This window comes from Ammospiza nelsoni, chromosome 19 (assembly GCF_027579445.1).
Source record: "Ammospiza nelsoni isolate bAmmNel1 chromosome 19, bAmmNel1.pri, whole genome shotgun sequence".
Classification (NCBI taxonomy): Eukaryota; Metazoa; Chordata; class Aves; order Passeriformes; family Passerellidae; genus Ammospiza; species Ammospiza nelsoni.
The window spans coordinates 8,295,407-8,305,609 of record NC_080651.1 but is presented as its reverse complement, the minus strand read 5'-3'; the positions used below and the strand labels follow the sequence as shown (position 1 = coordinate 8,305,609).

General features: G+C 55.3%; 2 protein-coding genes across 2 annotated transcripts; one reads left to right on the top strand and one right to left on the bottom strand.

Annotated features, from left to right (window-relative positions):
- The first annotated feature begins 18 nt into the window (after positions 1-18).
- Positions 19-3,865, top strand: MRPS7 (mitochondrial ribosomal protein S7). The gene is made up of 5 exons (XM_059485659.1): positions 19-89; positions 657-848; positions 1,149-1,212; positions 2,104-2,271; positions 3,140-3,865. The coding sequence occupies exons 1-5, from the start codon at positions 34-36 to the stop codon at positions 3,359-3,361; spliced, it is 702 nt and encodes a 233-aa protein (XP_059341642.1). The 5' UTR covers positions 19-33; the 3' UTR covers positions 3,362-3,865.
- Positions 3,866-4,015: 150 nt separating this feature from the next.
- MIF4GD (MIF4G domain containing) lies at positions 4,016-8,650 on the bottom strand. Its single transcript, XM_059485660.1, has 6 exons — positions 8,582-8,650; positions 6,542-6,678; positions 6,284-6,393; positions 5,836-5,991; positions 5,092-5,184; positions 4,016-4,969 (listed from the first exon to the last, which is right to left on the bottom strand). Exons 2-6 carry the CDS (start codon positions 6,621-6,623, stop codon positions 4,742-4,744), a joined length of 669 nt encoding a protein of 222 aa, XP_059341643.1. The 5' UTR covers positions 6,624-6,678; positions 8,582-8,650; the 3' UTR covers positions 4,016-4,741.
- Positions 8,651-10,203: the final 1,553 nt, after the last annotated feature.

The window sequence follows — 10,203 nt, the reverse complement described above, 5'->3', positions numbered from 1 at the left end:
CCCCGCCCCCGCGCGGCGGCGCGCGCAGGGAAGATGGCGGCGCCCAGCGCGGCGGGGCTGGGCCGGCGGCTGCGGGCGTGGCTGCCCCGGTGAGCGGGGACAGGGACAGGGACGGGGCCGGGGGCGCCCCGGGGGCTGCTCCCCACCGCGGGAACACGGGCAGCGCGCGAGGAGGCTGCGGGCGGCTCGCCGGGAGCGCACCGGGGGTGAGGGGAGGGTGTGCGCCGCGCCGGCAGCACGCGGCCAGGCCGCCCGCCTGTTTTGCCGGGTCACACAGGCGTAGAACTGGCAAGGCTGGAGGGTTGGACCTTGAAGGTCATCCAGTGCAGGCAGCATTGCCATTCTAATCCCTAATGGCATCATCATTAGGGATCAGCTGTTCCAGGGTGATCACCCAGCGCCAGGGGCAGACGCCTCCTGAGCAGCTCCAGGGACGGTGACGGCCCCGGCCCTGCGCGGCCCTTCCGGTGCCTGGCCACAGGAACGGTGACAAAAGGGACAGAACCCGCACCGAGCTGCTCGCCCCACTGCCACGGGATGCCTCTCACGTCTAGCACTCCTTCTGAGGCGTGTTCACATCTGTCCACGTCTGCCTGCATCCCTGTCCCCACAGCGTGTGCCCTGGGTCACAGCCCCGCCTCTCTTGCTCCTTGCAGGATAATGCCCGTGAGATGGAGCCGCTACAACCCCAGCTACCTGGAGCCAGAAGTGAAAAAGGAATCGCATCAGAAACCTTTAGAGGAGCTGACGGAGGAGGAAAGGGAACAAATGGAGCTTAAGGCTGTTCGACCCATCAAAGCTGCTCCTCCCAGTCTGTCCAGTTCCGTGTTCAGCGACCCCATGATCAGGTCAGAGAAAGCAGCAGCTCCTCCTCTCTCCAAAAATGCCTGGGAGCTGTGCTGCCCTCTTCTACCTCCACCTGCTGGCTTCACATTGCCTTTTGTTACAGCACAGTCCCTGTGTTCTGGGTTACTCTTATCTCATCAATGAGTCCATTGTTATGCTGTGATTAGAGATAATTGCAGCAGATCTGGCAGCACCCACACTTAACCACGGGAACAACACAGAGGGATGGGGGTGAGGGGGCTTATTTCCGTGCATGATAAAATCAGAATTCATATGGATCCTATCTGACTTTGTGTTTACAGTAAATTCACCAATATGATGATGAAGAGTGGAAATAAAGTGCTGGCCAGAAACCTCATGTCTCAGGTAAGAACTCAGGTGTCTTCTCAATGTTGTGTTGAAACTAGACAAAATGGAAGGCTGGGATGTCAAACCCACTGGAATTGGGGATTACCAGAACTCAGGTGGTCCATCTCTGTGGTCCTGATGTGTTTTGCTCTGCCACACGTTGCTTGCAGCATGATTCCTCTGATAAACCATGATTTGTTTGATAAAATGTCCATTTCCCCAGCCTCCTTAGCTCACAGACCAGCCAGGGACAGCTTCATGGAGAGCCTTGTCTTTCCATCCTTCAGTATCCCTGTGTTCTTTTGTACTGCATAAACACAGGGAATACCCTTAAAAAGCATCATTTTCTCTAAAGATCTCTGCAGCTCTCTGTCATGCCTTACCCTCTGTATAACTTGCCCTTGAAGTCCCACAGATGTGTCAGCTCCAATGGCACAGCTTTGAGCCTGCTCTGACCCACAGCCCCTGGTATTAACTGCTCTTCCCATCTGGTCCACCCCTGAACTCCCTTGAAATGGAAACATTTTGCCCAAATGTTTCCAATTAAGTGCTGATTGCTGGTTACAGAAAAGCACACAGGCTCTGGAGGGGAGGCTGTGCAGGTTGGATGCTCAGTGCACAGACCCCTCCCCACTCCTGGCTCCACTTTGTCCCTGCCCTTCCCGGGCTCCTGGCCCAGGTTTGTGCTCATCCCCCTCACCCGAAATGCAGTGACTGATAAAAGAGACTGAGGAGCTGGAAGAGGGTGAAGTAAAACTTGAGTTAAAGAATTCCCAGTGGGTCTTTTGCCTCTGGGGCTGGTGGACCAGCTGCTCAGGTGAAAATGGGGTGCCTGTAAAAGTGATGTAACCTCATGGAGTGGGAGAATCCATCTACCTTGTATGTCTTGTTTCTTGCCTTTCTTCCAAGACTCTGGAGGCCATTAAAAGGAAGCAGCTGGAGAAGTACCACAAAGCTCCAGAAAATGAGAAGGAGACAATTGAATGCAACCCCTACGTCATTTTCCACCAGGCTCTCAAGAACTGCCAGCCCATCATCGGGCTCAGCAACATCACCAGAGGAGGCAAAACCTACCAGGTGAAAGGGGGCTGGGAGCACATCTGGTTGTGAGGCAGTTAGCTAGGGAGGCAAATGAACTGGTTTCCACCCCAACAGCTCAAGATTATCTCTCCTTGGAAAGAGCCACTTTGCAATCTGGAATAAAACAGCACCTAGAAACTGTCCAAAATCAGGATCCCCACCTCTAGTATTGTGCTTCCCCTGTGACAGAATCACTTAAGGTTGGAAAAGACTTCTAAGATCAATCAAGTCCAACCATTAATCAGCAGCAGTCTCTGACTAGTCTCAGGTTCTCTGACTAGATGTGAGAAGAAATACACAGCAACTATTTTCCAAAGAGACAGAGATCAGCAGCAAAAGAATTAGTAGTCTTTGGACTACCAGTCCCATCCTTTCCACTGCACCACATTGCCTGGGGAGAGGTCCCAAACCCCTGGGGCAGGTCAGCATGGCAAAATGGGTCACCTAGATCCAGTGGGATACTTAAAACATGAGCAGAATCTGTCTCTGAGTATGAGCTCTGCAACCCTTGGGGCCTGAAGGAGAGGTGAGATGTGGGGGCATTTGGATCTTAATGGTCCCTTCCAACCCAAACCATGCTGTGATTCTGTGATTTCTCTGTATTCAGTGCAGAGATGGGGCCACCATTTCCCATCTCTGCTGACTCAAACCAGCCTGGACCCAGCTCCCAGACAGGCCAGCGTTTCCATTTCAGTAGCAGTGGCCAGTTCCTATGGACAGAGCAGGAGAACTGGCAGGGCTCAGCTGTGGGGAGCAGGTCTGGCTGCACAGAGCAGCACAGTGAGCACCTGCAGGGGCAGCTGGTGCAGTGTGGCTGCTGGGGAGGAGCAGGTGCTGACTCCTGCCACCTTTAACCCTTTCCCAGGTGCCCGTCCCGCTGACGGACAATCGGAAGCGCTTCCTGGCCATGAAGTGGCTGATCACCGAGTGCAGGGAGAACAAGCACCGCCGGACACTGATGCCAGAAAAGCTCTCCCAGGAGCTGCTCCAGGCCTTCAACAACGAGGGGCCAGTCATCAAGAGGAAGCACGTCCTGCACAAGATGGCAGAGGCCAACCGGGCGTACGCCCACTTCCGCTGGTGGTAGGGACCCTGCGTGGGACGCGCTGCCACGGCTGGAGAGCAGAGCCCCAGGCTGCCGGCCTGGGACAGGGCAAGGGGCAATATCCCTTGCAGCAGCTTCTGTTCTAACCCAGGGAAAGCTCACACGATCCCCACGAGGTTCTTTTTCTTTGTGCTTGTTTGGATGGGGGAAGGGGGAGTCTGAGTTACCAGCCTCAGTGGGGCTGCTCCAGTTAGTTCATCATCACTTCCCTGTGAAGACGAGCCTTAGATGTTTTTCTTACAGCAACGCTAAACAAAACCATCTTTCACTTACCTGTTTTCTGGGGATCTGAAATCTGAAAGTCTCTCTGCTCTTCAAATCAGCAATGTTTTTGGCTGCAGAGCTGAGAGCAGAGTTGGATCCTTTTCCACAGGGATTGGTACACAGGCAGTAAAAGGCCCTTTTTGATTTTGGCCATCAGCAACATGGTCTGCACAGATTTGATGGCAATGTGGACAAAATAAAACCAGTTTTATGGGAAAGGTTTCCCGATTCCAGACTTTTGTCTTTGTTTCTCCAGGTCCTTTGTTTGCTAGATTGTAGCAAACAAAGTTATCTCAGCCTTAGGGCTTCAGTCAGGAGCAACCCTTCAGTGTTGCTCAGAGCTCAGCAGCTGTGCAGGGAGAAAGCAGGGCATATGTTAGTGGAAAACTTTTATTAGAAAAAAATCCTTCAATAGACTATTTTGTTTCATTTCTTCCTCTCCCACTCTTATAAGAAATATACCGTAGCTGAAACTTGCAAATTCTGGAAAAAAGTGACAGTTATTGTATAAAACCTATAAAACCTGTTCCTACATGTGCTCAGGGACCTCTTCTGTTGCAGGCTGCCCTGTGGCAGGTAATCCTGGCTGTGGAAGAGGCGGTGTGCATGCAGGTGCAGCCAGCCTGCTGGAAGGAGTCTGGGAACAAAAGCACTTGGTTGAGCTGTTTGTGAGGCCATGGTGTGATCTGTGACCCATCCCAGAGAACCAGGTATAACCTGAGCTGGGAGATTTCCCTGCTGCCTTCCACAGCTCTGCTGGCTTTGGGGTGAAGGAAAATGGTCTCAGCCTAAACTGTGCTTTCTTTAACACTCATAGAAAATGCTGGTGTGAACTACAAGCCTCCCTAGCCCTTTGCTGACAGCAGCCCAATATTAAGACAAAATCAGTGGGAGAACTTGCTGGGTAAAGTGTGCCCTTCCCACTGCTCTGAACATCCAAAGTCAGACCAGCACCAGCTGCATCCGACAGTAGGTGCAGAGAGGCTCTAGCCAGTATAAATGCTATTTACAGGGAGTGCTAGAAAATTAATGTGAAAAATTCCAAACTGGTACAAAGCTTGCTGGTGAAGGTGCTGGGGACTCCTCTGCCTCGGGAGGTTAATCTGTCACTTCGCTGTAATAATATTTCTGGGCAGCGTCCGTCATCTTCCACTCAGCAGCCCGGAACTCGATGATCTCCAGCAGCAGGAGCTGGGACAGGGAGCTGAGCCCCTCCTGCAGGAGGAAACCATCTCGGAGCAGGGAGAAGAGCTCATCCATCCGCTGGGAATTCATCTTCTCCAGCTGCTCGCCGATGCGGTGCAGCTGCAGGACCAAGCAGTCCACCTTCAGAAGGAAGAGCAGATGGCTGAGCACAAAGCAGTGGAGGCTCCTCTGCACCCCCTGGGCTGTGCTTTTAACAGCTCCTTGGCAGGACAACAGGCACACGAGCAGCTCCCTGCACTCACCTCCTCCTCCTTCTGCAGGCTGTCGGGCTGTGCCAGCCGGAACAGGCAGTCGTACACGGGGTTCACCAGAGCCATCATGGGCATGTTGTTCACCTGCAAGGAGGGTGGGGCATTGTCAGCCTGGGGACAGAAGGGAGTCTGCAGCTGTTTTAAATAGTTATTCCCTTGCTGCTCTCCAAAGGAGAAGGAAGCAGGATTTAGTTGTGCTGTGTTAGTGGGATTTTCATCAGAGATCAGATATTTGAGTCTCTGGGAACCAGAGGAGCTGAACAAATGATGTAAAAACCATCTATTTTTAAATGTAAGCAGGTAGTCATGGGAAATACACTTGTTCCAACAGTATTTTTCCTGCCTGCAGCTGTACTCGCATCATTTTTACATCTACTCCAAGCAGGAATTCAAAGTTCACACACTGCACAAAGGCCTGAAGCCAAACTCCATCAGCAAACCCCACAGCAACTGAACCAGTCCAGTCTGGGACATCTGGAAACAGGCAAATCAGGGGATTTCAAACATCAGGTACAAAATGAAGAAGCTGTGACTGTTCCTGAAGACTTCCTCTGCCTCTCCAAGCCTGTAGATAGCACCAGCTCTGTCAGCATCTTTGTGTTAAGAACCAGCTTTGGCCCCCATGGCCCTGGGGCTCTGTACAACACCCACCCACCACCCCTGCTCTGTTACCCTGGGATGCTCAGGCTCCCCTGGCACTCCAGGCAGCAGCAGCTGGCTGCTCCAGCTCCTCACCCTCAGGTAGTCAAAGATGTTGCAGATGAAGGTGACGTAGCAGATCCAGGCCTGGAGCGAGCGGGTGCGCAGCTCCTCCCTGTCCTTGTACTCCTGCTGCAGCCGGTTCAGCAGGCTCCTCCGGAAGATGCTCTGGCCAACTTGTTTGCTCTCTGCCTATAAGCCCACAAAAACAGGATGGAGGGATGAAACAGGGATGCCAGAGGGGCAGGGGAATGCAGTACCACACAGAGACCCTTCTGTGATTCCCAAAGAGACAGAAAAGCTGCAACTCACTGCTTGTGCTGGCCCACTGCTCTTCTGCTGCCACTGCATGGGGCAAGTGGCAGGACAGGAGAGATGGGCAAGGGGTCAGAGCACGTGACTGGGGCAAAGCCCTTCCTGGCCCAGCCCAGGGACAAGCCACACAACATCCCAGGTGTTGCACTGTCCAGACACGAGCTCTCACCTGGATGATGGTGTAGCAGATGCGCCCAGCCTCCTTGCTGAACACAGAGTCTTTGAGGGACTGGTCCACTATAATGTTGGCCACTTTCTCCAGGTCCACATTACTGGGGTCTGCAGAGAAGAGGAATGCTGTTAGGACCCAGCTCTCTTTGGCCACTGATTGCTTTGAGGCAGCAGCTCAAAGCAAGCCCTGGAAAGCAACCAAGGTCTGCACAGGGCCCAGTAGGGTCACATTAAATGGTGCAGAAGCCGTGCTGACCTTTGAGGGCTGTTTTCAGCAGCTTCTGAGTCTCGGAGTCGAAGGACTGTATTTTGTACTCTTCTTTGCCCGTTTCCCCCATGACTGGTTTCCTCCAAGGGCAAGAGTCAGGGCAATGGATGAGCTAGTGACAGTCCCTGGGGAAGGAGCACACAGAGCTTAGTTGGACAGAGGCAGACCTTCACCCATTTCCCATTTGGCACATCCCAGGTTGTGTTGAAGCACAGGCTGTTTCCTGACAGCTCCCCACCCCAAAGAAACTCCTCTTTTATTAGGGCACCAACTCTAGATCTGTGCAAATCCTCATTCCCACATCTTTTAAGGCATTGTCTCCTACCAGCTGATAATAGAACTTCAGAGCCTTTATATTTTTCTGATATGAGAAACATTTTACAGGCAAAGCAGACCCAAAATATATGTGGTTGTATGTGGAAGGCACACACTGCTCCCTTGGGCCCTTTAAACACCAATTCAGCAGCTTTCATACAAAAATCAGGGAAGAATCAAAGCCAGTACAAAAGCATCCAACACACACTAGAGCACCTCTCCTGCACTACAGCCAGGCTTCCTCTGCTCCCAGCTCGACACAGCAAACTCAGCAGCCAAATCCCCAAGAGCAACAGCTCCCATCTCTCTCATCCCTCTGCAGTCAAGCACTGCTCTGCAGCACCAGCAGTGCTCCTAAGTAGTCTCTAGATTGATTTTCTTCTGCTTCATGATACAGTGAAGACAGCAAGAGGGTATGCACGGCACAGAGAGGAAGGGCTTGCTTTGATTCACACGGGAGCTGATGGATGGAAATGCAGGGCTGGCCAGACCGGCAGTACAAACAGAAGGCAATCGGCCAAATGAGTTTTGCCAGCTCGTCGAAATTCCTCGGCCATTACTCACCCCTGTCTGCAAACAGGTCCCTACCCAGATCAAAGCCCAAGAGCCTTTAGGGGCATGGGACAGGTACCGTGGGCAGTCCCCTCACATACAGCACAACACTAACTCCGAGCAGAGAGCAGCCCCATAGGGGTGACCGCCTGCCGACGCTGCTCTCGCAGCCAAAGCTCTCGCCTCCCCTGCGACTGGCACTGGGGATTCTTTCCCTGGTGGATTCACAAGCAGCTGGGTGCCCTCCGTGCCATGCCTGGTTGGCAAACACCTTCCTAGCCGACCTGTCCTCTCTCTGTATCTGCACTCAGGCCACGCTGCACTGCCAGTGGAGCAGCCCGAGATCGCCAGCAGCCCCGTGTCCCACCGGCAGCATCTCCCGGCAGCCGGACCCTGGCGAGAGCACAGCGCCGCACGCAGCGCAGCGAGAAGCGCCCGAGCCCGCCCGGCAGCGTCTGTGCCGCGCCCGGCCCCTCTCCCGGAGCTCCCGTTCCTCGGCTCCCTGGGATGGGCACGGCTGCTTTGAGCTGCTGAGCCAAATAACCCTGCCAGAGCAAACCACAGCGGGTGAACACCGAGCCGGCCAGATCTCGCCTGCACTAGAGACCCTCCTGCCAGCACCGCCTTATCGGAAGGGCTGGTGGCAGTGGGTGACATGGGGCACCTGTGGGTACCGACTGCTCCTCTGCCACTGGCCCCGGCTAGACGAGCCGTCCCGGGGGCTGACTCGTCTGGGGTCAGCACCCGCAATCTGCCGGTGATCCACCAGCTCAGGTGGATCACACGGGTACCTGTGACCTGTAGAGTCACACCTGACAGTATGGGCTGGACAAGTCCTGGCCACTGCAAGGAGAGGGAGAAGAGCAGAGTCTCCTCTGTCACCCCATAGCGTCTGCCCCAGGGGCTCTACCAGCCCTCGGAACCCCCATCCCATCCCATCCCCGCCGAGCCGCAAGTGGAACCCCCAGCGTTGAGACGCCTCTTGCCCAGGGCAGCTGGACCACCGGAGCCCCAGGACCCCCCGCCGCTGCCTCCCGTCGCTCCAGCCCCGCGGCTGGCACAAGCCCAAGGGCCACGGACGGAGGAAGAGGCGGATCCCGGGGAAAGCGGCCCCCGCGCTGCCCCGGGCAGGGCAGGGGAGCCGGGCGCAGCCCCACCGACCTGCCGGCCGCCCCCGCTGTGTCCTCCGGCCGCCGGGACATCGCCGGCACCTCCCGCGCCCTCCCGGCACGGCCCAGGTTTCCTCTTAGGTCATTTCCTCGCCCGAGCCGGGGGAGGGCCGGGCCGGGCCGGGCCGGGCGGGAGAGCGGCGGCAGCTGCGGCAGCGCCACCGCCTGCGAGCGTCGGGGCACGGCGGGCTGAGCGCCGCGTACGGCCGGCGGCTCCTCGGGAACACCGGGCTGCCCCAGGCACGGCCATTGCTCCTCGGGAACACCGGGCTGCCCCAGGCACGGCCATTGCTCCTCGGGAACACCGGGCTGCCCCAGGCACGGCCATTGCTCCTCGGGAAACTGCCGGGCTCCCCCAGGCACGGCCACTGCTCCTCGGGAAACACCGGGCTGCCCCAGGCACGGCCATTGCTCCTCGGGAAACACCGGGCTGCCCCAGGCACGGCCACTGCTCCTCAGGAAACACCGGGCTGCCCCAGGCACGGCCGGTTGCCCCCGACACCCTCCCGGGCACGGCCGCTGCTTTTCCGACTGCCCGGCCGGGGGATCGCGGGCAGCACTCACCCCTCTGCCCCGGTCCCCCGCGGGGCTGTCCCGGCGCTCTACAGGTGACAACGGCGTGAATTCCGCCCTTCCCTCCGGGCCAGGGCAGGCTGCAGCCCAATGGTATAAAAAAATGAGTAGGAAAAAAGTTAGGAAAGAGGAGAGGCAGTAAACCAACGCTCTGCAACAACAGCTGAGTGTGGTATATCACACTTCATGTTTTTTTCTCTCAAATCTCAACCATTTCATAAGGGAAGACCCCACAGGGGGTGAAGTCTTCACTGCAGAGCAGACAGGCTGCTAAACCAGGGAATGGCTGAGAGAGACAGAATGAACAGTTTAGGAATATTTTCTGTAGCACTGCATGGCCTGGCTGGATACAAACAAAGCCTGAACTGTTCCACCGCGGGTGTGACACTCAGGACTGGCTACCACAGCTCCCAATGCCCCTCTAGGACACAGCAGTGGGACTGGGCTGCAAAAATCCCCCTTGGCTGATCCCTTTTGGTGCAGTTCTCAATGGTGATACCCAGCAGAGAGGGTACAGTTCTGCCTATGGCTAAGGAGCACCCACAAGCCAGTGATGGGAAATCCAAATGGCTCCTGTTACCCTAAGGGCTGGGCCCTGACTATTCTCTCTTTTAGGCAGCAGGAGGGCCACGATGTTCCTGCAGGGTCCAGCAGAGGCACAAAGAGTAAAGGAATAAAGCAACTGCAGCCAGCCACTGCATAACAAAATATTTAATGTACCTTGTCTTAAAGGTAGGCACACACTGTGCATGTTGTACCAAATGCTTTCAGGAAAGAGCAGCTGCAAGAGATCCACACTGGCAACACAGCAAAATGCCACTGTTACAGTTTCTACATCACAAGAGAAACTTAAATCCAAATTAAATACCATATATTCCAGTCCCGACTGTAAAACATTAATTTCTTGTCAAAAATGATGCTGTGCAGCTGTGGATGAGTATCCTGAGAGTAGGGCTGTCCTAGGAACTTGGTGAGGCAGCCAGCACTGCAGGAATCAGCATGTTCCTCACAGATCTTGTGTGTCCAAGGCTGGCTCAGTGC

Coding starts and splice junctions, on each gene's coding strand:
- MRPS7 (XM_059485659.1), top strand. CDS start 34: ATGGCGGCGCCCAGCGCGGCGGGGCTGGGCCGGCGGCTGCGGGCGTGG. Junction 849..1,148: donor TTCAGCGACCCCATGATCAG/GTCAGAGAAAGC, acceptor TTGTGTTTACAG/TAAATTCACCAATATGATGA. Junction 2,272..3,139: donor GAGGAGGCAAAACCTACCAG/GTGAAAGGGGGC, acceptor ACCCTTTCCCAG/GTGCCCGTCCCGCTGACGGA.
- MIF4GD (XM_059485660.1), bottom strand. CDS start 6,623: ATGGGGGAAACGGGCAAAGAAGAGTACAAAATACAGTCCTTCGACTCC. Junction 6,394..6,541: donor GCTGAAAACAGCCCTCAAAG/GTCAGCACGGCT, acceptor TCTTCTCTGCAG/ACCCCAGTAATGTGGACCTG. Junction 5,992..6,283: donor TCTGCTACACCATCATCCAG/GTGAGAGCTCGT, acceptor GTGGGCTTATAG/GCAGAGAGCAAACAAGTTGG.